Source organism: Calonectris borealis, chromosome 4 (genome assembly GCF_964195595.1).
Source record: "Calonectris borealis chromosome 4, bCalBor7.hap1.2, whole genome shotgun sequence".
In the NCBI taxonomy this organism is placed as follows: domain Eukaryota; kingdom Metazoa; phylum Chordata; class Aves; order Procellariiformes; family Procellariidae; genus Calonectris; species Calonectris borealis.
The window spans coordinates 83,811,078-83,837,651 of NC_134315.1; the positions used below are offsets into that span (position 1 = coordinate 83,811,078).

Consider the following 26,574-nt stretch of genomic DNA (forward strand, 5'->3'; position numbering starts at 1 on the left):
CTTCTCTGATGTGGTCACGGGAACGTTCACTAGCTATTGCAAGTGACGGACAGCTGGCAGACAGGAGGAATATGTAGATGTCAAGAACAGAGCGGGTTAGAGATGAGGAAGGTAATTTGATTGTTTGTTTTCTCAAATAACAGCGGAGATAATCTTTTGCCCTGAAAGAGCTCGTTGCTGCTAGGCTGCAGACGAGATTGCTGTCAGCGCTCGGGAAGCTCTGTGGAGAGCTATACAATTCTATAGTCACGCGATAGGAAGCGTTAACCCTGCGGCTGTCTCTTTTGCCCTCTCCTCTACCTCCACCCTGAAAGTCCGGCTCTTTTTGCCTGAGCTCAGCAGCTGCCCATGCAGCTTCCTAGTTGTGAGCGAGCTGTTCTGCAGAAGCAGATTTTTTTAAAAAAAAACCCGTCAAGAACAAGGCATTTGTGAAGTGTCTGGAAAGCCGCGTGGATAGCTTTGCTTAACTAAGTGCCTGCGTTGGTTTGCATAGGAGATGGTGTGCACCAGGGCTTCAGAGGGGACTTCAGCCCAAGGGTCTCAAGCTGCTGCAGGGTGTTTGGAAGGGACCTCGCTGTCGGTGAATCCCACGGAAATGGATGGGCGTGAACGCTCCCTAGGAAAGAGTTATTCTAGGGACTGCCCTGAATCGGGCAGGTGATAGTTCAAACACGTTTGCAAGTTCAAATTTGTTTTATTGTATTTGTATTGTGGATTGTAGTGAGAAAAGTAAACAGGAAGCAAATATCGATAGTCGTGAATAATACACTTTCACTGAAAAGACAAACGCTTTGTAATTTGCAGCCTTTGTGCTGTTGCAGGGTAAACTGCATCTCAGTCACACATATGTGTAGCCTTTGGAATTCACGGGTTTGCAGCTGCCCAAGTCCCTTAGGTGTCCTAGGAAATACCTAGCTTTTGTGAACTCAACGGAATCTTATTAATTTGAAATCAAATTCAGTCTTTTAGCTTGAGTTAAAAAGCAGCTTTAAAAAAAAAAGTCTCAAAAAGAGATTATTGCAATTGAAAAGCATAATTGATTAATCCTCAAATAATACATTTCTCAGGATTAAATATAATTTCACTTGGTGTTAATAATATTCTTTTGAACCAATTTATGAGCTTCCCTACCTTTACGTGTGTGGTTTTTGTCTGAATAATCCCCTTATATTAGTCACTGGAATTTTCATTTTCCACATCTATTAAAACAGTATCTCAAGACAGGATTAAAGAGCAGCTATGCTTTGCACTTAGATGATATTAAAACGCCTCCCTTTTCCTGCCCCCCGAGCTTACAGCAAAGCCATAGCTGGCTGCTGCAATAACGGAAAAAGGCCTGTGGCGTTTCTTTCCCTTTCCCGGCGCAGCGAAGGCACTAGCCAGGTGAAGTCTCCTCCTCGAGCCCCGCAGAAGGAGCTGTTTGCTCCGTCCCGGGCCGCCCACCCCTGCAGACCCCCGGCTGGGTGCAGCGGAGCCAAGGGCAGGGTGGAGGTGGAGGTGGGCTGCAGCCCGGCGCTCGGGGAGGCGAAACCTCCTGCTTGCCTGCTGTTAGGACATGGTTTTAGGGGTGTGAAGAGTATTTTGCACATAACCTTTGCTCTAATCTTCAACTAGAGATGAGCTTTCTGTTTTTTTCAGACCTACTTGGTTAAATCATTAAACAGCAGCTAGAGAGCGGAGGGGAAGAACGAGCCCCTTCATTTGTGCCGTCTCCTTTGGTGGCTCACTTGTTCTGCTAAGAACATCTTCAGATTGGGTTGGGATGTGCTCCTCTCCTCCACCCTTTGCCTCCCGCCAGCCTGTGGGTATGGGGCAGTATTATTCGGTGCTGCTGTGTTTTGGCCGTGGCTGAAGTTTTCAGATTTTATTGTCTGGATTTGACTACTTGAATACAAGTCACCTTATTTCCTGAAACGCTGATTTTTTTTTTCCCCCCCATCCTTTTTGTGGAGCTGTGGTGCTCAGCCCTTCTCACTTGGGATTATTTAAGTGTGAATGTAGTTACCTGACTTTCTCTCCGTTGGGTCTGGAAGAGGTGATCGAGTGGTTGTGGTTGGTTTGGTGCCGTGTTGGGTTGTGCAAACTGGGGAGGGAACGAGCGGGTCTCAGCTGGGTCGCTGAAGCTGCCTATGTACTCCTGGCCTGAAGCTAACGGGTGTTAGTTGAAGTCTTGGTGAAAGCTATTAAATATAGCACGTTTTACCTCACATTTGCAAGAGTTTACCAGCAGGCAGAGCATTATCGCCGCTCAGCTGACACGTACCAATTCATTAAGCCTTTGCAACTTGATCATGGATTTGTGGCCTCGGAGTCGTGTGGGAAAATGTGTGTGCTTGGACTTGTCGGTATGCCGTGATGGATCGGCTGTCTCGCTTCTTTCGGAGATGTGCGTCTGCAAGAGGCCAACAACTTAAACATGGTCTCGTTGCTCTGCCCTCTCGTAGGTGGATCAAGTTTGAGGAGAAGGTAGAACAAGGTGGGGAGCGATGGAGCAAACCTCACGTGGCCACCTTGTCCCTGCACAGCTTGTTTGAGTTAAGGACGTGTATAGAGAAAGGCTCAATAATGCTGGATATGGAGGCCTCTTCTCTCCCGCAGCTGGTGGGTAAGTAAAGCTGCCTTGGCTCTTTCCCTTAACTCTTCCTTGCAAATTTTTATTAACCCTGATGATGGTTTCACTGATGGTTTTAATGGAAAAGCACCGCTTTTTCAATAAAAGAGGAAAATAAAGAAATAATCCTCCACGGAATAACAGAGAAAACTAGAAAGTACCTGGAGAAGGATAACAGATAAATGAAAGGACTTACTCTCAATTCGGGAAGAAGAGTAAAAGAATCGACTTCAGTGACAATTAGTGCTTACCTTGAACTGGGTTTTGGTCATTATATAGAACCATTTGTATTCTGAAGTTATATCCTAACATACCGCTACGTGTGTGTGAAAGGAATAGCATACACTGACTCAATTTGTGTTCACTACTAGAAACGTGACGTGTAAAAGGCCAGCTCTCTCAGGACAGACACCGACAGGTACCGCTTCGTGCCGAACGTTGGCCCGCATGGTCAGACCGTAGACTGTTTTCGGATGGGGTCCCAGGGTGGGCCCCTGAAGGCAGGTGAGGCTCTGTTTAGGATGGGGTGCTCCCCTCCAGCACGGGAGAGCGAAGAGCAGCCACGGGACCAGCTGATGCTTCACCCTGCTGAATGGGATGGCAATTTTTTTGCTGTCGAAACAGCCGTGGCCTGGGATGACACTTAGTGACATTGCTGAGAGCTATGCCGTGTTCCCGATGACGTGTGAGAAGACATACGAAAATAAATTTTAAAAGTGATTCATCCAATGGAGGGACATTTAAGCAAAGCACTGAGTTCAGAAGCCATTGTGTGAAGAGGTGTAGAAGAGCAAAATGAAATAAAACCCCCTCAAAACTCAGTGCTTTGAACTGTAATCTCGGGAAGCAGGCTCCAAATTGTCCTGGCATGAAATTATCAAATATCAGGTGTTGCACTAGTTTGTAAGAGTTGGAATTACAAAAGCTGCCTCTGATGTTATCTCCAGAGTTTTGAGCTTAATTTTGTAGGTGCTTATGGTGGCATTTATCTTCCTTTATTTTTGTCTCTGTGTATCCAAACGCACAGCTTTGCAAAGGTCGAAAAAAACCAAACCGAAACAAAAACCTATGAAGTTTTATGCTGAAGCTGAACCATTAAATTTCTTTTTGAAGTCACTTCAGGATGTCACCTTCAATATCCTTCTTCAACACCCAAATTGAACCTAATTCCTGGGAGATTAAATTACAAATCGGTGGCTGCTGTTGCTGTAACGCTATCCTGAGTTGGGTTTTTTTTGCTGGTACAGGTACTTAATCAGATAGATGGGGATGTCCAAGAAGCCTGCAGACTTGGTTTCCAGAATTATTTAATCATGATCACTTGGTTGGTGTCTAGGAGTGACAGACAGGAAAGAAAAACGCGGAGCTCTCTTTGTTGATTTGTGTTATATCAGAAACATGGAAGGGAAGAAGCACTTGCCAAATGGAGAAGGATAAACTTGATGAAGACAGACATGTTGTTCTGAAGGAAGTATTCCAAAAATCACTAGCAAAAAATACGAACAACAAAAGCTTACAGAAAATTGGCACTTCACAGAAATAAACCTTTTGCCAGATGTTTTGCGTAACGGTACCTACATGCATATAATCATCTTTTTCTGAGTTGGAGTGGAAGAACTAGTTTTTTTTCCCTAGTGATTTGAAGAGGCATTAATTCTTGAGCAGCATGCAGAAGACGACTTTCTGACTCACTGAGTTAGCAAATGGGATGCATGTTCTGCCTCCACTTTCCCATAACTTTTATTATTAGCACAAATAAAAGTTACCGGTAGACAAATAAGAACTGCCACTTTCCCTTGGGGGACAGCACGTCAACTGAAGTAATCAAGGGAGCAACTTAATGTGGGATTTAACGCACAATAGAGATTCTTAATAAATGTGGCTACCTTTTTTTCCTTTCTCCTCTGGGATAGGGGAGCAGAAAGGAGAGAATTGATGGGAAGGGAGCAGTCTTTGCAGTGGGCTGCGAGCCTTTTTTCCTGGTGATTCGGTTAAAGCAGAGCCACATAACACGTCCTGTGACAACGGGAGCAAGTTCTGCCTTTTGTAGTTGCCGTCATATTACTTCAGTTCCGAGAGTGAGTGATTTAATTAGTTACTCATCTCCAGGACTTTTTCCTATCGTTAGATGAGGTTTTACTGAGGGCCTGCGAGGTGAACTCAGGCCTCGTTGAATCTGGCAGAATTTTACCGCATTATTTTTGGGAGCATACTGGAACTTGCAATGTAGTTGTAGCTTCTTCACAAAAATACAGGGTCAGAGCAGATTCCCTTTCTGAACTAAGAACCAGCTTATCCTGGGTACAGTGGATTTGAAATAGGCTCAGCGGCGTGTATGGAAATAACAGAAGGGAGTTGTGGTGCGATAGGTACGTGTCGGTGGCTGATGGGTTTTGCTGGGTGGAAATGCTTATGTTCTGTTTCAAAAGAAATGTCTGAAAGAGATTCCCATTAAAAATAAAATGGTGAAATCTGGTGGTGGTTTTGAGATGGGAAGGAAAGCCTTCAAAAAGCCAGGGTGAAAATGATCCATCTCTCTCCCCCTGCCCTCCCTTGATGCAGCTGAGTTTCGTGCTTTGTGATTAATTGTCCTCTCCTCTCCCTCACCCCTTTCTTTGCGTGCGACAGAAATGATCGTTGACAATCAGATCGAGACGGGGCTTTTGAAATCAGAACTGAAGGACAAAGTCACCTACACGCTGCTCAGGAAGCACCGGCACCAGACCAAGAAATCCAACCTGCGCTCTCTGGCTGACATTGGAAAGACCGTCTCCAGTGCAAGTAGGATGTTTACCAACCCCGATAATGGTAATGCAGAGGCTAACTGGCTATAGCCTTCCCTTTTAAAGCAACCCACCAAACTTGCCCGCCGACAACTAACTGCGTTGCCTTGACAATGCTTTTCTAACCCACGATTAGCGTAGCGAGACCCGCACTGATGACACGTCAGTGGTGGGCTCTGGAGGCTGCTTTGGCCGTGGCACATCGCTCTAACCGTATCTTCACTGGACTGAGTGGGAGAGGCGGGGAGGTGGCGGGCAGGCAGCAGGGAAAGGCAGAGAGATGCTCTTGCAGCTGGCGCCTAGGAGGTGATGTAGGAACAACGATAGGAAGGCGAGATTTACAAAAGACTCCCAAGCGTGCCTGAACCTAAAAGGCCGATCGTCTGAAATGTTTGGGCAGAGACGAAGTTTTCATGCGCGTTCGATTTCTGTAACAGATGGTGTCGATGGCACTCTTAATCAAAAATTACGCGATGGTAACATCTAGCTTGCATTTTATTGCCATACAATCATTGTCCAGTGTGGGTAAAGCTGATTTCCATCTTGCTTGATTCATCCTAGAATTGTTTTGTGGTATGTGTTGTGAATATGTGTCTCTGTCTCTCTAAAAATGCCGTAATAGATAGTGCCGTGTTTATAGTGATGCCTGTAAATGCATGTGCGCGTGGACGCAGACAGCTCTAGAGGCCTTGGCAATGACTCTGTACTTACCCATACATTGAGATTTGCAGTCTTCTTACTAGTGGTAATCAAAAAAGAGGAGTTTTAAGCCTATTGTCATGTCTTGGAGTTCTGTCAACTGCCTCCTGGAAATTCGTCTAAAAAAAGAGTCTGGAAATTTCTCGAGAAGTGGCCATTTTAAAATGCCCAAAAATGAAAGCAAGCAAAGAAATTCTTTTCTTCTTGCTACGTATAAGGCCTCTTAGCTTTCTGTGTTCTGCTTCTGAAACTCGCCCTAACATTTCTCCCTAACCTATTATCATACTTTATTAATGTTTCCTACTTCTTATCATCCTTTGCTTTTGCAACAGGTGTGTATGCGCATGTGAAGAATATTTATTGCTCTTGATGATGTATCTTGTCATGTACCGAGTGCCTCGGTAACACAGTGATTAAGTGAATAACACAAAGGCGCAGTAACACGGATCAAGGGAATGTCCTGGGTGTGCAGCTTTTGGGTGAATATCCCTGCCGGAGTCCAGTGGAGCAAAGAGAGGGGTTGTGCTTTGGAGAGCACTGCAGAGCCGTTCCAGTCCTGGGAAGGAGCTCAGCGTGGCCAGATGAGGCGGTTGGTGCGTGCCGTAGATAGGGGAGCCTCTTCCAGAGCACGCTGCAGCGAGGGGAAAGGTTCTTCTGGGCGTCACCAAGCTCTGCTTTTGCCCTGCAAATTCCCACAAGCCTTGAGCAAGCGTCTTGCTAAGTGGGTAATGTGCACGGGGAGGAGAGCCTGTGGAGGGGCAGATCCAAGAGAGGTGGCGTTCAGGAGCTCCAGCTGAACTGTTGCTCCTCAAGCCCCCCCGCTCATTTCCCATTAGCCTCAGGCAAAAAATTTGTAGGTGCCTCAGTTTGTTGCCCTTAAATCAGCCAGGCACTTCAGGTCCCCGGAGGATGCCTCAGCCATGCCAGGACCGGGCACCCCGCGAGTAACTCGTGTTTGTTTTCAGCTGGGATTAAGAAATTAGGTTCTTTCCAGCACGTGCTCTGGGGCTTTCCGTTGTGTCCTCCCCACTGTTGGTATGGGAGGCATCTGCTTTCTGTTAAAAGAAGGAAACGGCTGTTGCAGGTAAAATGCATAAGCGTATGTCTATAGGTATCAGTTGCCACCTCCGTGACTACTACTCTTTCTGGACCTTTGAAAAGATGAAGAGGTTTGCTTTGAGGAGGAGGATCCTGGACTGTAGCCATGCTGTATGGGAGGCAGAACATAAGACGGACATGTCTTTAGCATGCGTCGCTCGGGTGCTTCCGTCGCCTTGTGCGTGGTGTAGGGGATGCCCTCAATTCTCGGCTCCAGCCCCTTTCCTGCAGGTAGGCACTGCGACACCGAGGGGTTTATGGTAAGATGGAGAGGCATTTCCAGGCTGGCCCACGCTTGTGATTCCACGGTCAGACCTAACCGCTCTCATGTTGCGTGGGAGACAAGCAGGTAAACTCCTGACTGTTGGGAGTGCCTCTGTGTTTGGGCAAGGATGTGCTTTTTTCCTGTCTTACAGTTGAGCAAATAATCAAGTTCAGTGCTTTATTCTGAGTACCTGTCTCAGTGAGTTCCTAAGGCGTAGAAATGTAGAGAAACCTTTAGGACTGACTGTATGGCATCGCTTTGATTAGTGCCTCCTTCGGACACAACAAGAGTCTTAACGGAAGGGGTTAAAACGGGCTCTGTTTACACCTCTGTATTGCATCTATATTTACTGCCCCATATGCCTGTAACAGCCGCCTCCTTTTTCAGAGCTGGTGGATGTCAAATTCTTCCTTTCTGCACTTGAAGTAATTCCTTGAGGAGCCATCAAAACCTCAGGGTGTTACAGACAAGTTAAAACTTACTTAAGGGCTTTGAAGGTAAATCATGCTCAGTGTATTATTTAACTACACCTCGGACGGTAAGCCCTGTCTCTTCGCTCTGCGGAGCTAGACTTTCAGGGCTGGTTCAAGAGAAAATAACAGCATGCTTATCCTGGGAAGGATGATGCTGACAAAGGGCATTTGTCTAAGTTCTCACTCCAGCCCCTGCTTGTTTTTCATGACTAAGGGCATCCTTTACTCAGATCTTAGGTGACTTCATTTTTCATTCATTTCTTTTTCTTGTTCGAAGGGGCTGTGCAGGTCCTGTCTCAGTTGGACTGATTCTTAAGAAATTCTTTCCTGGCTCTCCTTAGCCTGCTGGCTCACCTTCAGCCACTCCTTTCATGTTGTTTTGCCTCTGTTTCCCCACCTGGGATGTTTATGTGTTATGAGAATATATAATGCATTATGTTCCGTGACAGTTCAAGTGCTTTGCGACTTCAGGAGGGAGAGACTTCATTAATAATTGTTACTGTTATTTATTATTTACACTTTAATGAAAAAATAACTCCAGAATGTGTTTGATTGAGTTATACCACGCTCCCTGGAATTCTACGAGTGCCTCTCATGTGCTTCTAAAGGCAGAATTTGTCCTTTAGACAGATAAAAATTTAATGAGGGCAAGAGGAGCGCAGCTGTCTCTCGACACGGCTAATCACAGTAATGAAAGTGCCATCAGCCCCAAGCGCTCATAAATTCCCCTCGAGTTTCTTTCCAGGTAGGTATTTCCTTTCCGTGGCTACCTCTCATTTCAGCGTCAGTGAGACTGCCGTCCAGTGTTCGTGCTGCCGCCAGGCTCGTGGGAACGGCAGCCCCTCCGTGCGTGGCTAACTTCTCACCTCTGCACCGGGGGCTTACGGGTGGGATGCTTGGGCAGCAGCTTGGCTTTCTGCTCGACCGACGTTTACTGCCCTTGTCAAAAGGGGGAACTTCTCATCTCTAGTTTACCCATAAGACACGTTGATGTACCTTACAAAGCACCCTGCTCGTTTAATGGACACAGTTATTGTGTGTTCGTTAAGGGTTGTTAATGAAACGATCTCTACCGAAGCTGAACCAGACCCTGCTGTAGGTTATGTGTAAAAACACTGTGCAACTCTCACAATTGATTTGGAACCTCTGACTTTGATAGGTACCTAATTGTGTTAAATTACTTTCAAAAACATTTATTTAGGAAACACTTCAGCATAATGTCATTAGCATGGATTCTGCCTGTGATTTTCCTTCTTTTTTTTTTTTTCAGGGCTTAGTTAGGCTTAAAACCGAAATTAAATAATCAGCAATTTCTTCAAGGGTATTAGTTAGATCTGAAATCTGGAAATATCCCCTGGCCATGGTTCTCAAAGATACTGAGGTGCCAGTATCTCACTTATTTCAGAGTGCTTAAATAAGTAAGTCTTAGGGGCTCTGAAATTTTCTGGGCCTTTCTTAGCTTCATGATACGCTTGTATAACCTCCTGTTCTGGTATTATGTTTAATCATAATTAAAACTGCTGAACATCTCCTAAGATATTCTTTATGCATAAAGCAGGAGAAAAGGTAAATAAGCAGAAGTTGCTAAGACTTTGCCTGTGAAAATGAGTGTATTTTCACTCCGTTGCGTTTTGTTGGGAATTTCTCTATAAAGCCCCCCAGCCTGTGGCCATTGTCGCGTTTTTTTTTTCCCACCTTCTGAGATGACTGAGCCCTGTGCAGTTACGTGAAATGCACGTAGAAATTCAGCACCCTAAGAAACGGTGATTTGCCTCCCGCCCCGCCGCTGCCGTGACTGATCCCTGAGCGTCTCCAGCTGCTCCCTCTGCCTTCGCACACCCCTGCGGTCCCCGGTAGCAGAGTCATCCTCCGCCCCCTGCTTTCATTTCACGGCTCTTTTTGAAGATAAGGCGCAGCAGCGATCAGATTGGCAGAAGCACGGAGCTTCTGAGCGGCCACGGTGCGCGCCGAGTGCCTTTTATTCATCGCCGCGTCATAAAGATTGGTACTTGGAGCGGGCTTGTGGGAGGGCGTTTTCTCAGAAATCCTTTTGCTCTTGGGAAAGAAATTGGGTAAAAGATGGTAATTTCTTGTGTGACACAGAAGTCAAAGCGCTCCTTTGGTGTCCGTTCAGCAGGAAAAAGATGATTATCAAAAAGCCCAGCAGACAAAGCCGTACCAAGTAGTTACTCAGCGTCACCTCGGAAGGCCCCCGCCCTTTTCGTTTCTTTTATTGGTAGGAGGTGTTCAACAAGGACATTTCCATTTTACGTTTCAGTTCAACTCCTGCAGGGCTTTTTGACAGGTTTTTTGTGTGTCTTGTTCTGTTGCCTGGCTTTCTAAGGGTTCTTTGTGTCCTTTCCTGGCACAGGGTACAGCACTTGACGTGAAGCCCTGCAATAGCTAACGTATACGCTGGCAGCTCTCCCGCAGCCCTTGCCCAGCTGGCACACCTTCGGGCTGTAACGCAGGGCTGCCGGGGGTTTGCCACCGTATACAACGAGAACCCTGGTCACCGTTCCTTACGCCGGTGCCCGAGGACTGTCTAATCAATGTTTACCAGGCTTCGGTGGTGAGGTTTGCGATGCGTTTTTGACATTTTTGTTTAAAAGCTTCCTGCCTACCAGCGTTTTGTATAATTTAACACCTGTGAGAGCCTTTGGCAAAAGCGTGGAAGAGAAGTGGTCGGATCCTACTAAAACCCAGCTGGCAGAGGCTGTAGAAAACTGTGATGCGTTTAAATGTGAGTGTTTAACCACCATAAATAATGGCATGCTACCCATCGCCATGCGGATGGTGTCTGTGCTGCCCAAACACCTCATGAACGTTATTTGTTTTCGCTGACAGCGTAGTTTGGAAACAGTTGAGTTAAAATAACACTTAGGCTGTCTGCAGCGCGTTGGCCGATGCACTGGGAGAAGGATAGCTAGCCACAGATGAAAACTTCTCTCCTCTAAAGTTTTTATTCTACGTCAGAGTTCAGCTTTGTGCAGTTAAGTGGTTTTCATACAAACGGCATCCTCAGTCCCTTTAGAGAGTTGACTGATGGCATCAGCTGAAGAATGCCAGCACAGGGGGAGAGAAGTTTAAGTCAGAAATGAGATATTTCTCAAGGAATGCTTGGAAAAACCCCACCAACGTATTTAGCTGTTTGCGTTATTTGAAGCGTTGCAGCCTAAGGTGCCCGTTTCCAAGCCCGAATTGGTGTGCCAGGGGACGTACGTGGTCAGGATGCTCTAAGCTGGCTCCTCCAGGGACGTGACCTGATCTTTTTTCAAACGTGCCGTGTGTCTGCCGTTCTTACTGACCGCCCCGCAGCTTGGGACTGCTCAGCACAGCTAGCACCGCGCTGCCTTACTCAGTTGCTTGAAATCCGCTTCTAAGATGCCTGAATGTTAGACACCAGGGATGGAAAACTGGCTCCAGACCTGCCAGCCGAGCACTGGAGGGTGGAGCTGCGGAGGAGATGTCGTGCTCCAAATGAGGGGGCTTGCTGCTTCGGTCGCCGAATTATGCAGAAAGGTGCACTTGTGTGTAACCGCGACTGTTCAAACACTCTGTCCCCTACCTGCCTTGCTTGTGCAATTGCTTGAGCGTTTCTTTCTTGCATTTTTTTTTCCTTTGACTTTTCAACTTTGCTCTCTTCCTCCTCTTTGCCGCTGCTACTGTCTCCTGCTTGCACCGCACAAGCACGCAGCCCACTCGAGAGCTCCGTGCCCTGCCTAGCAACCCGCACGTTGGATGATGAAATGCGAATGCAGCGCAGCCCCAGCGTGGGATGGCTCAGTAAGTCACGGGCGGGGGTAAGGGCGGGCGGGTTGGGGGCGATGAGAGGAAGAGGAAGGGGTAACTCGCACCAGCCGGTCCTCTAACGCTTGCTGCCGCATTAACAGCGGGAAGACTGCAAAGGCGTTCCTTGTGGAATGCCTGCGGCTCTGGGGGTCCGTGTTCCCCCCACTATCCCCTCCCGCTGCTCTATTTCACTCTGTCTTGCTTATTTTCTTCATCTGGGACGGAACAGGTAGGTCAGCCTGCCCTCCCCTTCAGGCGGTGGTCCCCTTCCTAAGCCATCTAGTGACATTTCGTTTGTCTACTGAAATATTCTTTGGCTGTGAAAAGGGCCTCATGAACTTTGCCACCAATGCAGTATTATAAATGCAATGAGCTTAAATATTTTAATTTCCATATAAAATAAATACAAAACCAGGCTCCCTTTGTCGCACAGCTAGCAGGCCCCGCCAGCTTTATCCCTCAGCGATGAGCTGGACTTTTCTCAGGCCCCGCTTCTCTCTGATTATCCTTTGTAAAACGTTACTCGTCGGAGCCTTGCAGATCAGAGAGGAGCGTGCCGTTCCCCCAGGAAGGCACAGCTTAGTGCACTGACGGCGCAGAGACGTTCTTTATAGGCCATAAGCAATCTACAGAAATCTGAATTTCAGGATGTTCCCCGTGAAAGATGACTATCGAGCCTACTGGTAGAATGAGATGATAACATGGAGGGGTTTGGAGTGCTGCCTCGCTTCTTGCACCAGTACTTGACTGAGCGCAGCCGAGGAGAGGCTTGCCTTGCCTTTGCCGGAGAGACAGCAATGTAAATTAGGCCTGAATCAGGAAATTTTCCTTAGTTAGCGAACTGCGTAAAGGGTGAACATCGTGTGCCGAAGTCTTTGGCTGAGGTCTGGGCAGCAGAAACTTTTTACTCCGCTGGTTTGTTCAGGGCTCTGAGAGCCTGGAGCGGAGAGGCTTGTTGCTTCCTTCTGCTCCCGTATTTCCTCTCGATTCAGAGCAGCTGCTCACCCGAGGACTCCCAAAAAAAAAAGAAAAAAAGAGGTTTTTTTCCCCCTCTTTCAGGTCTTTCTCAGACGTGGCCTTGCTAGGCTTACCCCAGAGACTGAGATTACCTCGTGTCGCTGTAACCTCCAAAAAGTTGAGTCTGCTGCAGAGAGTTTCTTTTATGAGCAGGCTTGTGATACAAGCATTAAAAAGATGAGTATTGGACATGTCCTTCCTGGCTTTGGGTCTTCAAAGGTGCACAGCCATTAGAAACGTGAGTCAAGAGGGATTTAGGCTGTACAGATTTGGGCCGCCGTGTCCACAGAGCCAAATGGCTTTTGAGCCAACATGGCACATGTTACATCTTGCATTTCTAGCAGCACTTTTCTGTTAGTGACTTCGCTTGGCAGTCAAGATAAATTCAGGGATTTGGGGAAAACTTCTAAATGCAGGCTGGGATACTGTCAAGTTCCTTAGGTCAGCAAAGCTGGTAAAAGGTGAGGCTTGTGGTTTCCAGTCTGTGTTCTAGAGATCGTCAAAGTCAGTACTGAGGGACTAGTCTGAACTTGAGGACCTTGTAAGGCCTCTTCAAAAGATGATATGCACAGACACCAAACTTTAGGGGAGAACAGTCATATTGCATGCTCAAGAGGTTTTGGCCGTCAGCATTAAGTGTAAAATTTCTTGCAAGGAGATGGAGATACGAATCATCTTAGCCTGTGAGAACCCTATTTAAATTGGGATTATGAGACACTTTCTACCTCCAGAGAACAAAGAGTACGTTGTAAAGTTTTGGTGCTCAGATCTCTTAACGCAAGGCCAGTTTGATGACGGAAAAAGGGAGTGAATAAGGTCTGTGTGTTGTGCCAAGAAGCTGGAGCTACGGCTAACGTGCTCACAGCTCTTTGTGGGGATAACTCTCAGTGCAGGTGCAGGCTTGCTGTCTTCTCGGGCTCAGGTCCTCCTTCCTGCTAGGAGCTCGGCCACTGGCCGAGAGGGGAGTGCTGTCACACAAGCAGTTTCTTCAGAGAAAATATCAGAGCAGTGCTGAATTGCCAGCGAGGGGTTTATGGGCAGGAGGGGGACATTGCTCATCCGAAGCGCTCTAACTGTGACAAAAGGAGTTTCCTGAGAGCCCTCTGCCCCGAGGTTCGTGCCTCTCGTTTTACAGGGGTTTGGCTGATGTCCCTCGCTTGGGGGCTCCGTGCCCTTGCCCTTGTTAAGCCTGGTAGTGGTAGTGCTGCTGTAGCTGTGATGGGTTTAGATACAGTCAGGGTCATGTTTGCGGGGAAGTGTGGTATTTGTTAAATCAAGGGGTAAAACTGGAAAAGGCAGAGAAGTGTTTTGGTGCATGGGTCGGACCAGGTCTGGCATAATATGGGATGCCTTGAGAAGAGCAGCTGTGGGTTTGATGTGGTTATGTTGATCGTGTTGGGAGAAAGAGGCTGCTAACAAGAGGCGATAAAGCCATCGGCCGCTTCCTCTAGAAAGAAGGGTAATTATCTCCTAAGACACGTTCACCCTTGGACATCTAATAAACAAAGCAAACAAATGTTGTAATCTGGAAAAATATCAGCTATGAAAGCTGTGGGCCCTGATTTTAGTCTGTTTACTCCAGAAACGGACCTAGAAATTTGGAATACCACCAAAGCAGTCTGCAGAAAATGAAGGGATAACTTCAGCAGATGCCTTTCTCTACAGCTACGTAGTGCAGCTCTTCTGAATAAAATGCATTGAAACAGCATTAGACAACCGTATGAAATAAAAGCATCAGTATTTTCTACCCTTGCTCAAAGCTTTTTGGAAGCCATACTTAGTTCCTTCTCAGTTGGAGTCATTAGCCATGCCAGGACTCCGAGGTCTCCTGGTAAGGCTTGAACAAGAGGAGATCAGTCTCTGCAATGCTGTCTCAGCGTCCACAGCAGAACAGCAGCTCTCCCAAAGCCATGAACTGGCCGTGGGCACTGTGGGACACCCCGCTCGGAGAGCAGCCCACCAGTATTCCCATCTCTGCAGGTCCTTCAGCTTCTCCAGATCTGTTTAACTCTGCCGAACTTTCTTGTTGAATTTCTCTCACTGGGTAGCACTCAGGTGGTAGAAACTAATAGAAACTTTGCTTTGACTCACTGAGCTGCGTGATACCAATTATCAGCGGGAACAAGCTTCACATTTTAAAGAAAGTGCTTCTCTGATTCTTTATTTGATGTTAGTGGCTCAGATTTGCAAAGCAGCCTTGTGTATCTCTGCATCGAGCTTCAGTCTCTCACTTTAATTTATGGGTGCATTATATACTTGTCAAGATTTCCCAGTATTGGCAGTGTATGTGCAACCTTTAAAAGATAATTAATTGCACCATACAAGAAGAAGGACCCCTGGGTTTCAATAATGGGCTTCAGGATTAGAATAACCTGGGTTTATTTTGGGTTTTTTTTTTGTCCAGCTTTGTTTTTTACCAAATAGAAATATTTATTTAATATTCATATCACAGAAGGTGTTATGAACAAAGTAATGTCTACACCATGTAACAGACACAGCATACGTGAGCAAGTTTGATCACTTTTTTCCTGTTTTGTTTATGTGTTTATCTCCTACCTACAGATTCATATCAAACATTCAAGCAAAATTTGTAGACATTTCTAAGTCTGGCTTGCTAATAATTAATTAGGAGAATGGTTACTAATATAAGTAGCATAAACCAGTCTTCCAAGTGGCATTTCTCACCCTAGGAGTAAACATATTTGTAAAAACTTTGTAGAGATAGGTGGGGTCTTAAATCTGGCTCGCAATAACAGCAGGAAGAGGAAAAGCTGGGGATGCCCCTTTTATGATACAGAATTTATCTGATTGTGCTTGGCTTTTGCTGTGTTGTCCTTCCTGGATGTGCAATAACACACAGCAGGTGTATTGTGATTCCAAGCGGCTCATGAGAAAGAACGCCTTAAGTCTGTCCCCGCATAGGTTGAATATGTTGTAAAGAAAACCCAACTCTGGGAGTCGAGATCTTTTTCTTCTCATTCCTTGTTTTGTTGTTGTTTGGGGTTTTTTTGGCTCGGTATGCTGATTTATTATAGAGCTTGTTTGCACTGGGAGCTGGTGAACACTGAAAACTTGGGCTTTCATTTTGGTATGAATACCAAAGCATGAGTTGTATCAATATTGTCTCGAAACATAGCCTAAGTTGGGAAATGCCTCAGTGCCATTTCTTTTGGAGTATTTTCTGTCTTTCCGGTTATGTTCATGGTCAGAAACTCTGTGATAACAGCTCCTGTTGCTGTGCTTCTGGTTCCTGCGAGCGTGGGTGAGAAGGGATGGGAAAACCTCAGAATAATTAAAAAAATGCATACTGACCGCTGTGGTTTATGCTACTGTATCCATCCCAGAAATCTTTTTTTTTTTTTTTCTTTTTAAAATGAATTATTTTTCTTCTTTTACAATTACGGCTATTGCTGGGTTTCTTCAGTTTTAACTACAAATGCTTTTAGTGGTATTGTAGAACTGAATTCTGAAATCATGGGGCTTTTTTCCAAGTTCTTTAGAACTATTTCCATATGTTCTGCTAGTTTCCGAGAACACAAGACTAGGTAGGATAAGTAGTCCATAAGGGAGCAGGCAGCTCCTTACTAGCTGTTTTGCAGTGCTTGAATGTCAGCGTGTCACGTTTACAGACGAGCAGTTGGTCTTGGAAAAAGAAATGGAGGTGACTGCTTCAGCTCTTTGTCTTTGGGGGTTTTCTTCATCTCTCTGGGGTACCTGGTGTCAGGAACTGGTGACTTTTGGCCTCCCAGGGTGGTGCACACGTTGTTTTAATCAGTAAAATGCTTCAGGTTCCTGAGCTTAGTTAATGAGCTTACGTGAAGAAAGGTAGATTTTTATTTTTGGCTGTTTTGAAGGACCAGGAGCTGCCATCCTCCCTCGCTGCGTGAGCTGCATGCCCAAAGCCTGGGATGCTGAGGAGCGTAGGGCAGATGCCGTCTACGTAGGAGAGCTAAGGCGAGGGGTTTGCAGGTCGGAGTGACCACGAGGGTCCCAACCCTGTTGAGGGATGGGTTTGTGACAGGGTCCTGGGTGACCCAGCAGCATCAGTGTCAGCAGCCTGCTGCTGCTTTGCTTTTTCTCCCACAGGCAGGAATTTTGGAAAGTCCTTAGACTCTTCTGCTGTCCTAAGAGTCGCGGGAACGCTGTGGGTCAGAGGTGACGAAGCGTTAGCGTCTTAGTATCCCACGTGCCACGTAAAGTCACAGAAAGCAGCCTGTCAGGGTCTTAAATTCCCCCCATCAGCCTCCCTTGTGCAAGGAAAGGTGTTGCTGTAGCCTGAGCCTCTGTGTTCTTCTGGCTGGATCCAAACAGGTGCTTTAATTGGTGTCGACGTTGTTCTTACAGGCAGCCCAGCCATGACTCACAGAAACCTGACCTCCACCAGTCTGAATGACATCTCTGACAAGCCTGAGAAAGATCAGGTAAGCTTCAGACTGAGACTTCGCTTGGTGATGTGTATGGTTAGGAGCTGGATGTTGGGGAGAGAGGCTCTGTACCATAAAACTGAAGCAGAAGAGGAGGGTGAACAAGGTGAGTAGACTCTGTCCGAGTGCTGTGACTGGATCCTCCGTTTCTTAAGCACCAGCCCTTGACAACAGCGGGTGAAACTCTTGCGAGACCTGGAGCAAGTGACGCTACATACACGGCACCTTGCTGACACCCATGAGAAAGGAGGGAGATATCCAGATACTGACGTATCTCGGATCCTCTTCCTGCTGAGAAGAGGGTCTTCGGGGGTTCCAGCAAGGGTCTGCACGGGAGCTGAGGTCCTGCAGCGCGCCAGGGCGTGTGTTCACAAGGGCCGTGGGGTAGATCAGGAGCATTGCAGGGAATGCGTCCTTCCTGCAGCAGCTGGTGGAAGAGAAGGTGCTACCTCACCCTGTGCAGCCGTGCATCGCTTCAGACAGGGAGCTGTGCTGGCAGGAGACCGTGGAAGAACAGCTTCAAACCGCAGATGAGTAATAAAGTTAAAATTGGCCTTTCGTGCCAAGTCCCCACGAATTTGACCGATTTCTTAGACTAGGGTAATGTTTGCGGTGTATCATATGGGCTGTCTTCGTGTGTGTTCTCGTCCTTTCTGAGGGTTGAAGAGTCTTACCCCTATCTGAGGGTGGGAGGGAGTTTATTTCAACTCTTAGAAAACTGGTCTGAATAAGGTCTCTGTGCAAATTTCAAGAAAACCTTTGTCTTGGTTCAAAAAGTGGGTTATTCTCAAAGCGTGACTGTTTCTTTCGGAGAATCTTTTTTTTTCGTGTCTTTCAGCGTTCTCTAGTCCCATGGTTATTCTGAATGCCAATGAGAGTTACTTTAGAGAATTATTTGGGTAACGCAGTAGTGCTGGCCTGCTGAGAATGACTCTAGTCCTTCAGATGATGGCTGGTTGCCGTCTTCTGTAAGTGCAACTCTGCCTTAAGGGGACACAGCAACGTAATCCATGTAGAAAAGTGAGTTCAGAGTAATTGAATATTTAAAAAATAAATAAATATATATATTTATATAAATAAATATACTTTCACAGAAAGAGAAGGGAGGCAACATGTTTTGCATTGACCTCGGTGTCATTCAGAGTTGTAGCATACATCTATATTGGTTGGTTGGTTTTGCAAAATACCTGTTTCCTTTAATATATGCAGCCACACCTGGGGAAAGAGGATTGTAAAATAGCTTTTTTTCATTGGAACGACTGCTACGTTTTATATTTTCAATCACATGATAATTGGGGTTTTAGAGATAGACTGGCAGAAAACTAGGTCTGAGTGTTGCAGCAGGCTTTGTAGATCTCAGTAGCGCAAACGGTCTCAGTTGCCCCTCCTGCTGATATGTCTCAGGATGCATACAGATAATAGGCTTCTTGTGTAGAATTGGGTATAAAAACAGATGTTTCGGTAGTGCTAATGGTGAAATCTGTTAATAAATCCAGTTTGGAAGTGCGCTCCGCAGTTTTGAACTTTCAATGTAGATAATGCCTGACTGTTTGTAGAGAAAACCATTACTTGAAAACTAACTAGTTGCAAAAAGCTGCTTAGTTAATTAGCCCGTGTCCTGTTGATGAACTTTGCACAATGGAACCCTTGTACTGTACGCCTTTCGAAGCTGGCCTGAGAAATCTCCTTCGATCTCAATTTTTGTTACTGATTGACTGAAACTCCTGTCTTGATAAAGTTTGTGAAATCGTGGTGATGCCTGGCAACTTTCTTGAGCAGAACTTAGCATGCCATACAGGAGGCAAGGGAATAATCTATCATGTTGCCACAGGAGCTGGAAAGAGAACAGATTTTCTTGCCTTGACAGCAGAGTGACTGGCTCTCATTATTTCGGTATCCCATCTGGAAGCTTGACAGTTAGTGAGGCCATATAGTGAGGTATGAGTCTGGTGGAGAAAGAGGCTCTTCCACTTTTTATTTAATTGTGCGTGTATAAGAAGTGCGACAGGCTGCAGTCAGTTCATCACTGTTGCTTGGAGCAGGACTGGGACCTAAGCCCTTTCACTGATCACTGTTTTTGCAAAGACAAAGGAGAGTGTTGTGTGGCCGTGTTTTAAAGGAGGAAAGGCTTTGAACAAACTTCTATATACCTTCAGTAACTTTCCTGTCTACCTACATCCTTAATTTTCAGTTCTGCAACCTTTAATGCTAATTGGAATGGTGCAATTAACAGTGTAGCGATATTATAGCCAGAATACTCCTTTAAGCTGTGTTTCAGTAGGTTCTCACTGAGCAGAAAGACGCCTATGTAAAATTGAAGTAGAGGTTCTGGATGCTCTCTCTTCAATGTGCTCCTCAGAAGATTTTACCCTTTTATTTCCTTTTGTTTCTGTCTCTCTCTGTTTCTCTTCATGGAGCAGTGCTGGTGGCCAGTGCTTTGTGGTTGCAGTATGACCTCAAGCCCTCCCTTTTCTCAGGTCGGCAGGGCGGGTTTTGTGATTGTCACCCACATGACAACGTGGAGAGGGACACAGGACCGTGCCTTAGCACAGCTCTCGCCCTGGACACTCATCTAGCTGGAAGCAGCTGTCACGTTTTGAAGCAGCCGTACCTTCCAGTACGTCCAGCTTTCCTGGGAAAGTCTTCTTACCCCCCTACCAGCCTCCAACCTCAGTGATACTTAACTTTCTCCATCCTGAGGTGCTCTGTCTCTGCTTAGCCACAGTCCCCTCGCGTACTTTTGGAAAAGCAGGCAGGTCCTGGCATCCACCTGTGGCTTCCCTGCTCCTTTCCCCTTGGTGCTGTAAGGTCCAAGTTGAAAACTGGTGTCTCCCGTTGTGTGACCCTGGATCATTCTCTGTGGAGCCAGACCAGGAGCAGATCTCCTGGCATACTGCAGTTGCCTCACCACTAGTGAGTACTGAATTTTTCCATTCAATTCCATGTTTGCAACAACTGGTGGTTTCCAAGGATAGCCTTTGAGGTTAGGGGCAACAGAACAAGCCTGGAGAAGGACAGAAGAGGACGCTCTGGGAGGGGGAATGCTCTATGCAAAAGAGTGGCATGTGTTGGTGTGTTACCTGATAGACTTGGCCACTTCTCTCTCCTCTTTGGAGCTGGCCTGTTATCTGCAGCAGTGCCTGAGCGTGGTCACCTGGGCCAGGCTGCTTTCAGGTGGCTTGGGTTGTGGTGGGTTTTTTTAGATAATCCAATTAAGGAGCAGTAAGCAGCTGGGACCTCAGCTACAAAGGCAAAAGCCCAGATTGACCCCTCCAAACATAGGCACTTCTTCGAGCTGCCTGTTTTCGAGCCTGGTCTCCCGAGCTTATTTTTCAGTCCCTGCAGAGAGCTGGAATTGCAGAATCGGTTCAGGTTTCAGGTGGGCTGGTTGCCACTTGCACAATTGCCTCGCTAGCTGCAGAAGCAGCCCTGCTGACATAGACAACTCTGTGAAGAGGCTTAAGCCAGGAGAGAAGCATTTATGCTTTCGTGCATCTGTGCCGTGGCAGCACCTGGGTGAGGTGGGTGCTTCTGTCACAGCAGGGCGGAGAGGTGTTAAAATTGCTTGGGATCTAGCTGAGGGCATGGCAGTGGGGTGTACTAGAGAGCACTGGACATGGTTAGGTTTTCCCTGAAGGTCTGTCAGAGAACCCTCCCGGAGGACGCCCTCCCTGAGGTGTGCAAGGGCCTGTTCTGTCCTGCCCTGCGGAGGAATCGGGAAGGATGCCCGTGTTCAAAGGCGAATGCACGGTGGAGGTGGTGACAATTGGATTGGCCTTCTCCAGGGACAGAGGAACAGTAAGCCATCAAGAGGAAAGAACCCGCGGCTTTCCCGTGACCAAAACCGGTGTTTAACGCGGAGCCGGGCTCCGCTTCACCTGCTTAGATGTCCCGTTCAGCTCAGCGGCTTTCCCGCAGATTGGAAAGATGAGTTAGAAGACAGACTGCGCTGAGCGTAAGGGACGATATTTGCCGTGGTCCCAAGACTCACTGACACGAGTACAGCCAGTGGTAATAAAAGAGAGAGGGTTTTATTAAAATCATAGAGAGCACTCAGATTTGCCTGTATTAAGCATTGTGAGGCTGGTTCCTCTACCCTTACGGAAGGGATGGTTTTATGCTTGCTTTGGATTTGCTTTTGTTTTGTTTTTCTCATACGCTTTGCCTTCTTAATACACTTTTTAGAGTTAATCTTCTTACTGGGTAACCATTAAGCTCTTTCACAAAGAAAATGAACTTAGGATCCCTCTTGGAAAAGGCTGGGGTCAGGAGAGGACAGAGGACGCTCGGGCTCTTTCCGAAGGGCCAGCTGAAGAAGTGCTGCCCGTTCCCTCGCTGCCAGGGCACCGAGCCATCGGCGGGAGGGGAAGGGGACGGAAGGGGCAGAGAGACGCACGCTGTGCGCACGGATGGGGTTTTCCAAAAGGTTCTCCGCTGGCCTTGCTCTCTGCATATGACCGGCCCTGGCACTAGGAATTTTATGACAGCGTTTATGTATATATTTGTTATATGTGTATTTCATAGATATCTGGGTCTGCTGCCTGCCCTGCCTGACGGGGCGGCCGCACCAGGGCTGGGGCTGGAGGTGCAAACCCAGTGCTCCGCAGCCAACCTGCTGCAGTATTTAAGACCTATGTGGTTGGCTTGTTCTTTGATAATTTTAGGATCATTGCACTAATTTCTACTGTCATCTTGTCCTCTGAAAACAATTTCAGTCTAGTGCTGTCCACTAAAAAAACCCAAACAAATCTTGCCATAACTTAAATGCCTGTTTCTTTAGTCTGTCTTTCCCCGCTGACATCAAGTGTTCACGGACCTGTGATAAGCAGTTAGATGAGCAGCTCTAGCGAAGGAGAGACTGCTTCGTGGAAAATGGTGGAGTTAGAACATGTTCATTGGTTTTGTGTAATTCTCTTCCTTATATGTGGGACAGGATGAAGTAATTTTGCCGTCAGAATAAAACTGCGTGAAATCATAAAATGATGTGGAAATCTGAAATTAATTAAGTCCTGGGTTACTTGCAAGGTTGGGATGTCTGCTAAATTAAAAATGTCATGTTACTCTCTTTCCCCTTTTACTTATGGAAAGCAAATGATTGTAAAGCTGAAACAAGAAGAAGGGCCAATTACCAAAATGCAGAATTTGCAGAAAATCTTTAACTGCGGAATACTCATCACAAAAGTTGCATCAATAATATCGATTCGGATCTCATGTGCCTGCGACAGACAAAACACAGTGCCCCCCTTCCCCGACTGCATATAGCTGCTGCTCGTGGTGGGCTGGTTGTCACGACTGCCGGCCTGTGGAAAGGGAAGTTAATGGGACATTGTTCTGTTGTTTATTTTGATCGTGCAGCGTCGGTTACAGTCGGTGGCAGCACAGCGTGTGGGCACCAGAGCTTTGCCGAAGCGGCGGTGCTGTCGGTACAGCGTTCGCCTGTATTCAACAGATTGTAGAGAGCATCCGCAGGCAGCAGCGAGCCAGAATTTCTGGTTGAGCAAAAGTACGTGTATTTTTTCCGGGAGACGTTCAGCCTTGATTTGCTCTTACGTTGTTATTTCGGGGCATTAGGTTCCGCTGACGATCACCAAAGTGTTACAAAGCTTTTTGCCATCAGGTTTCCAGCTGAGCTCGTGGGTTAAAAAGCGGTAACAGGATTTTTAATGATGTCTACAAGAGGCAAAGGTTTGTGGGGGAAGAAGCGAAGAGGGGAAGAAAGCTTTTATTCCCGTGTTCGCTGCCACGCTCGATAAGCATGCTGTCTTGCAGGAGGTGGAACACCTGGAAAACAAAAAGGGGAGCTCCAAAGGAAGTCTTCCCTTTCCGCCTCCAGCCTGTGGGCAGCTTGCCCCGCAGCTAAACAAAAGGCTTTTGATTCATTCCTCCTGCCACTCTCGGGTCTGTCAGCGGTGCTGAGCACCCAAACAGCTATGCGGGGTTGAGAGTGTATTATTTATGAATACTGAAGTCAGGTAATTTGCATGAACCGGCTCCTCTCTGCCATGAGAATGACGGCTTGATTCATTGTGCTGTATTACACTGCGATTGCAGAAGAGACCGGTTCAGCATCCTGAGAGTCTTGCAGAAGACGCCAGAGCCCTGACTCAGACCTCTCTGATGATAAATAGCTTCAATAAAGGCCACCGAATTTTGATTTTGCTGTTTTATCATGTTTTTGCTTTGGGCTTGTTTAACGTTTTGGCAGTTTATAAGGATAATTAGGGAAGAGGAGGTGTGTTCCCTTTCATTGTATTTGTGTTGGCAGAACACTGCTTCTGAGGTAGCAGTGCAGAGAAGTGATTTGCCTTCATTTGTCTTATTTTATGAGCTGTTGGCTGCAGTTAATGTACTGGTCATTTGCAGCTAGATAGACAAGCAGAGGCAGCGGCACTTTTGGACAATTTATTTTTCTTTTCTGTTTTCCAATTAATAAGTCAGTGTTTAGGCTTCCTGCTGACTCCTGGACTCTGAGCTCCCTACTGCCAGATACGTCAGTGGTACCGCAGTGGTGTCTGAAAGACCAGGACTTCTCATGGCAGGAGAATTCCTCCAGCTCCTGAAGGTCGAGCTGTTTGCTCAAGTTCTTCTCTAACACCTTATTGAATAACACCAAACTGAAAGCCCTAATGAAGGTTTCCTGAGCTGTCAGAAGAGACAACCTTGTGGTTTCCCCTAATATGGTCCACAGCAGAGATGGCTCTAGAAGCAGGTGCTTCTGGTGGGCTATCCAGCAAACCTGGGGAAGGCGAGGGGGTGTACCCGTGTATGTACTTGCACATTGTTCAACAGATACAGTTAGAAAAGATCTAACGCTTTTGCTGGTTGAGGTGCGTCTTAGCCAAGTTCTACATCTTCTATATATTTAATGCAAATAAGCTCTTCTGGTATATTTATATTTGTATTTCTGTTTCTCGGCCACTTCCTAGTTTGGATTGCTCTTGTCTGAGCTCCTGCCAGCTTGCAGGAGTTTTGCCTTCTGTCAAAGGGGGGGCCCAGAACAGGGTATGGAAGAAAAGCGCGGGGCAGCGGCAGTTCAGTCCGCCGGGGCTCAGGTGAAGGCCTGCACAGGGGCGTCCCACACTGCACTCTTGGTTGCCGGTGGCATCCCACGCTCCTGGCTGGTTTTCTTTTTATTAACGGCTCATCTGCAGGTCAAAGGGATTGCCAGCGCGATTATGCCGTGCCGGCGAGTCCGCATGGCAGACCCACAGCCTACACCGGCTGGAACCCCCTAGCTGGGTGACCTGTACTGGTGACAAGTGGTCCTTCTGCTGGTATGAGCTGTGTACACCAGGAGATTGGGGGTTTTCCACGCAGCCGACTGATGCGGCTACACCGGCGAAACTTCTGCGTGTGGATCATGCCTACATCTGGAAGGTCGGCTTTGTGCTCCTGATCGCCCGGCTCTTCACCATCCGTCCCTCTGCGGCTACAGGTAACGGCGGCTGCTTGCCCGGTGCTGCCTGGGCGCTTTGCTAGCGTTACTTTTCCATCCTCTCTTATTTTCAGTGCAGATCAAGATAGGATTTTCTGTGCGGTTTTCAGCTTTTTAGCCAGTTTCGAACTACGCTGCCACACGCTGGCCTGTAGTTGCAGTATCTGAGTCACAAGTGCTCCAGGAGAGTGTTTATAAAAGCATCCCCACATGATTAATCTGTGGAAATATTGGTGGCCTTGCTTATACTGAGTATTGCTTAAGCCATGTTTGGGCTGAACTCTCCTTTGGCAACGTACCTTGGAGTTTCACTCTGCCTGTCCCATGCAAGACGTCTCAAACCGCACCGTGCCTGCAGCCGCATCCCTTCTCCGCTTGAGCAACCTTTTGGGGAGGACGAGGTTTTAATCCTCTTAGCAATGCCCAGGGGACAGTTTGTCATTTATGGCGTTAGAGCCGGCATTCTAAGTTAGCTCTTGACTCATGTAGTCTTAATAATTTGAAAATATTTTAAATTATTTTTTCAGCTTTATCTGTGAAGGAAAGCGATTGAGAAGCGTCAAGTACAGCCTTTATCAGCCCCTTTGTTGCCGTAGTGCAAGTGGACCGTAGGAAGCTGGGGAAGTTCCCACTGCTGTTCCCACTTCTGTCCCTCCGCCCGTGAGAAATCCTTTGGCTGCGCTCTGTTAAAATCTCCTTGGCAGCTCCGAATGGCTGAATTGCTAGGACTTCTTTAATGCTCAAGATGTAAAATAAAGGGGACATTTAAAGAAAATCTTTTTTATCAGGGACCTGTTGTTACTGAGCTGATGCAATAGCATACAGAAAATTAATATATGTTGATAATAAGGGGATTTTACTGACCTGGTGTTAATCTCCACTTTCGAAGGGCTTGTATAGGGAACAAAAACCGGCTCTGAATGAACATGGTCAGTCAGAGAGAGGCACAAAACCCTTCTTATTTGTTGTGGTGTGTGCACTGTTTATTCAAACCGGTGTTTCCATATCAACAGGGAATCTCTGCCAAAGCCAGCTCTAAAGTTAAAAAAGAAATTGGCCTCGTTGAGAGAAACCCTCCTGCCTTTCCTGGGGGACCGATGGACGGGGAGGGCGCTGATGGGATCCCACTGTTTGGAATGTAGTCCGGTGATTAATGGTGGGAGCGATTCGCTGCTTTTCCTGTTTGAACGTCTCCTCATCTCCGCAGTCATAAGCAGACATTCCTAATTTTTAGGTCCGTCAGCCTGGGTGACCTACTTTTACTCTATGGAGCTCAAAGGAAAATGCCTGTCTTCCAGTACAGACCACTGCCACCTTTCTGAAGGAAAGGAAAAGTTTCTAGGAAGTTTAGTTAACTGGAATTTCATTTACTTTGGCCTTTTTCTTGATGCAGAGGGCAGTTTTGCTTGCATCGTTTCTCCCCGCAGTGTATCAGCAGCGCACTTCTAAAGCATTCCTGGGTAGTGGAGTTCTGTGCATAGACAAAACACAGAGCGTTGAAGGGACCCCTTGAGGTAAGCATTCATGGAATAATTGATGGGAAGGTAATCTTAAACGTATATGAGAACAGATTCAGCAAAACAGAGACACAGAGGCAGATTCAAATTCCTGGGGGAATTAACCTCTCAAGTACAAAAGCTCTGTGTGTCTGTGCTCGAGTGTGGGAACCCCATGATGAAATATGATGCTGCGCTGAGGTGAGCCCACGACCCCTACGCAGAGTAAACAGAGGATCGAGTGAATTTTTAAACGGCATCTCTTAAATAAGGCAGCCCTCAGCTCTTCTTCCCCCCGAACCTGCAGAGGGGTTTCTTCCCCGAGGCTTTGTTGGTGCTCTCGGGCAGCCTGGTGCCGCCTGCCAGGCTGGAAGATCCCCCGTGTTGCGCTTGGCTTTGATGCAACAGGAATTTGGGGAACTGGATCCCTTTTCCCTGTGATCAGGGACCGTTAAGCCTTCCTTTAGTTACACGAAGCACC

The 26,574-nt window shown here is 46.9% G+C and overlaps 1 protein-coding gene across 2 annotated transcripts in view; it reads left to right on the forward strand.

The window, feature by feature from the left end:
- Positions 1-26,574, forward strand: part of SLC4A4 (solute carrier family 4 member 4) — a 240,622-nt gene that overhangs the window by 145,626 nt on the left and 68,422 nt on the right. For both annotated transcript variants that reach the window (XM_075150407.1, XM_075150406.1), the window contains 3 exons: positions 2,445-2,605; positions 5,240-5,419; positions 17,083-17,159. In XM_075150407.1, coding sequence (XP_075006508.1) covers positions 2,445-2,605; positions 5,240-5,419; positions 17,083-17,159 — 418 coding nt within the window. The remainder of the gene's footprint in view (positions 1-2,444; positions 2,606-5,239; positions 5,420-17,082; positions 17,160-26,574) is intronic.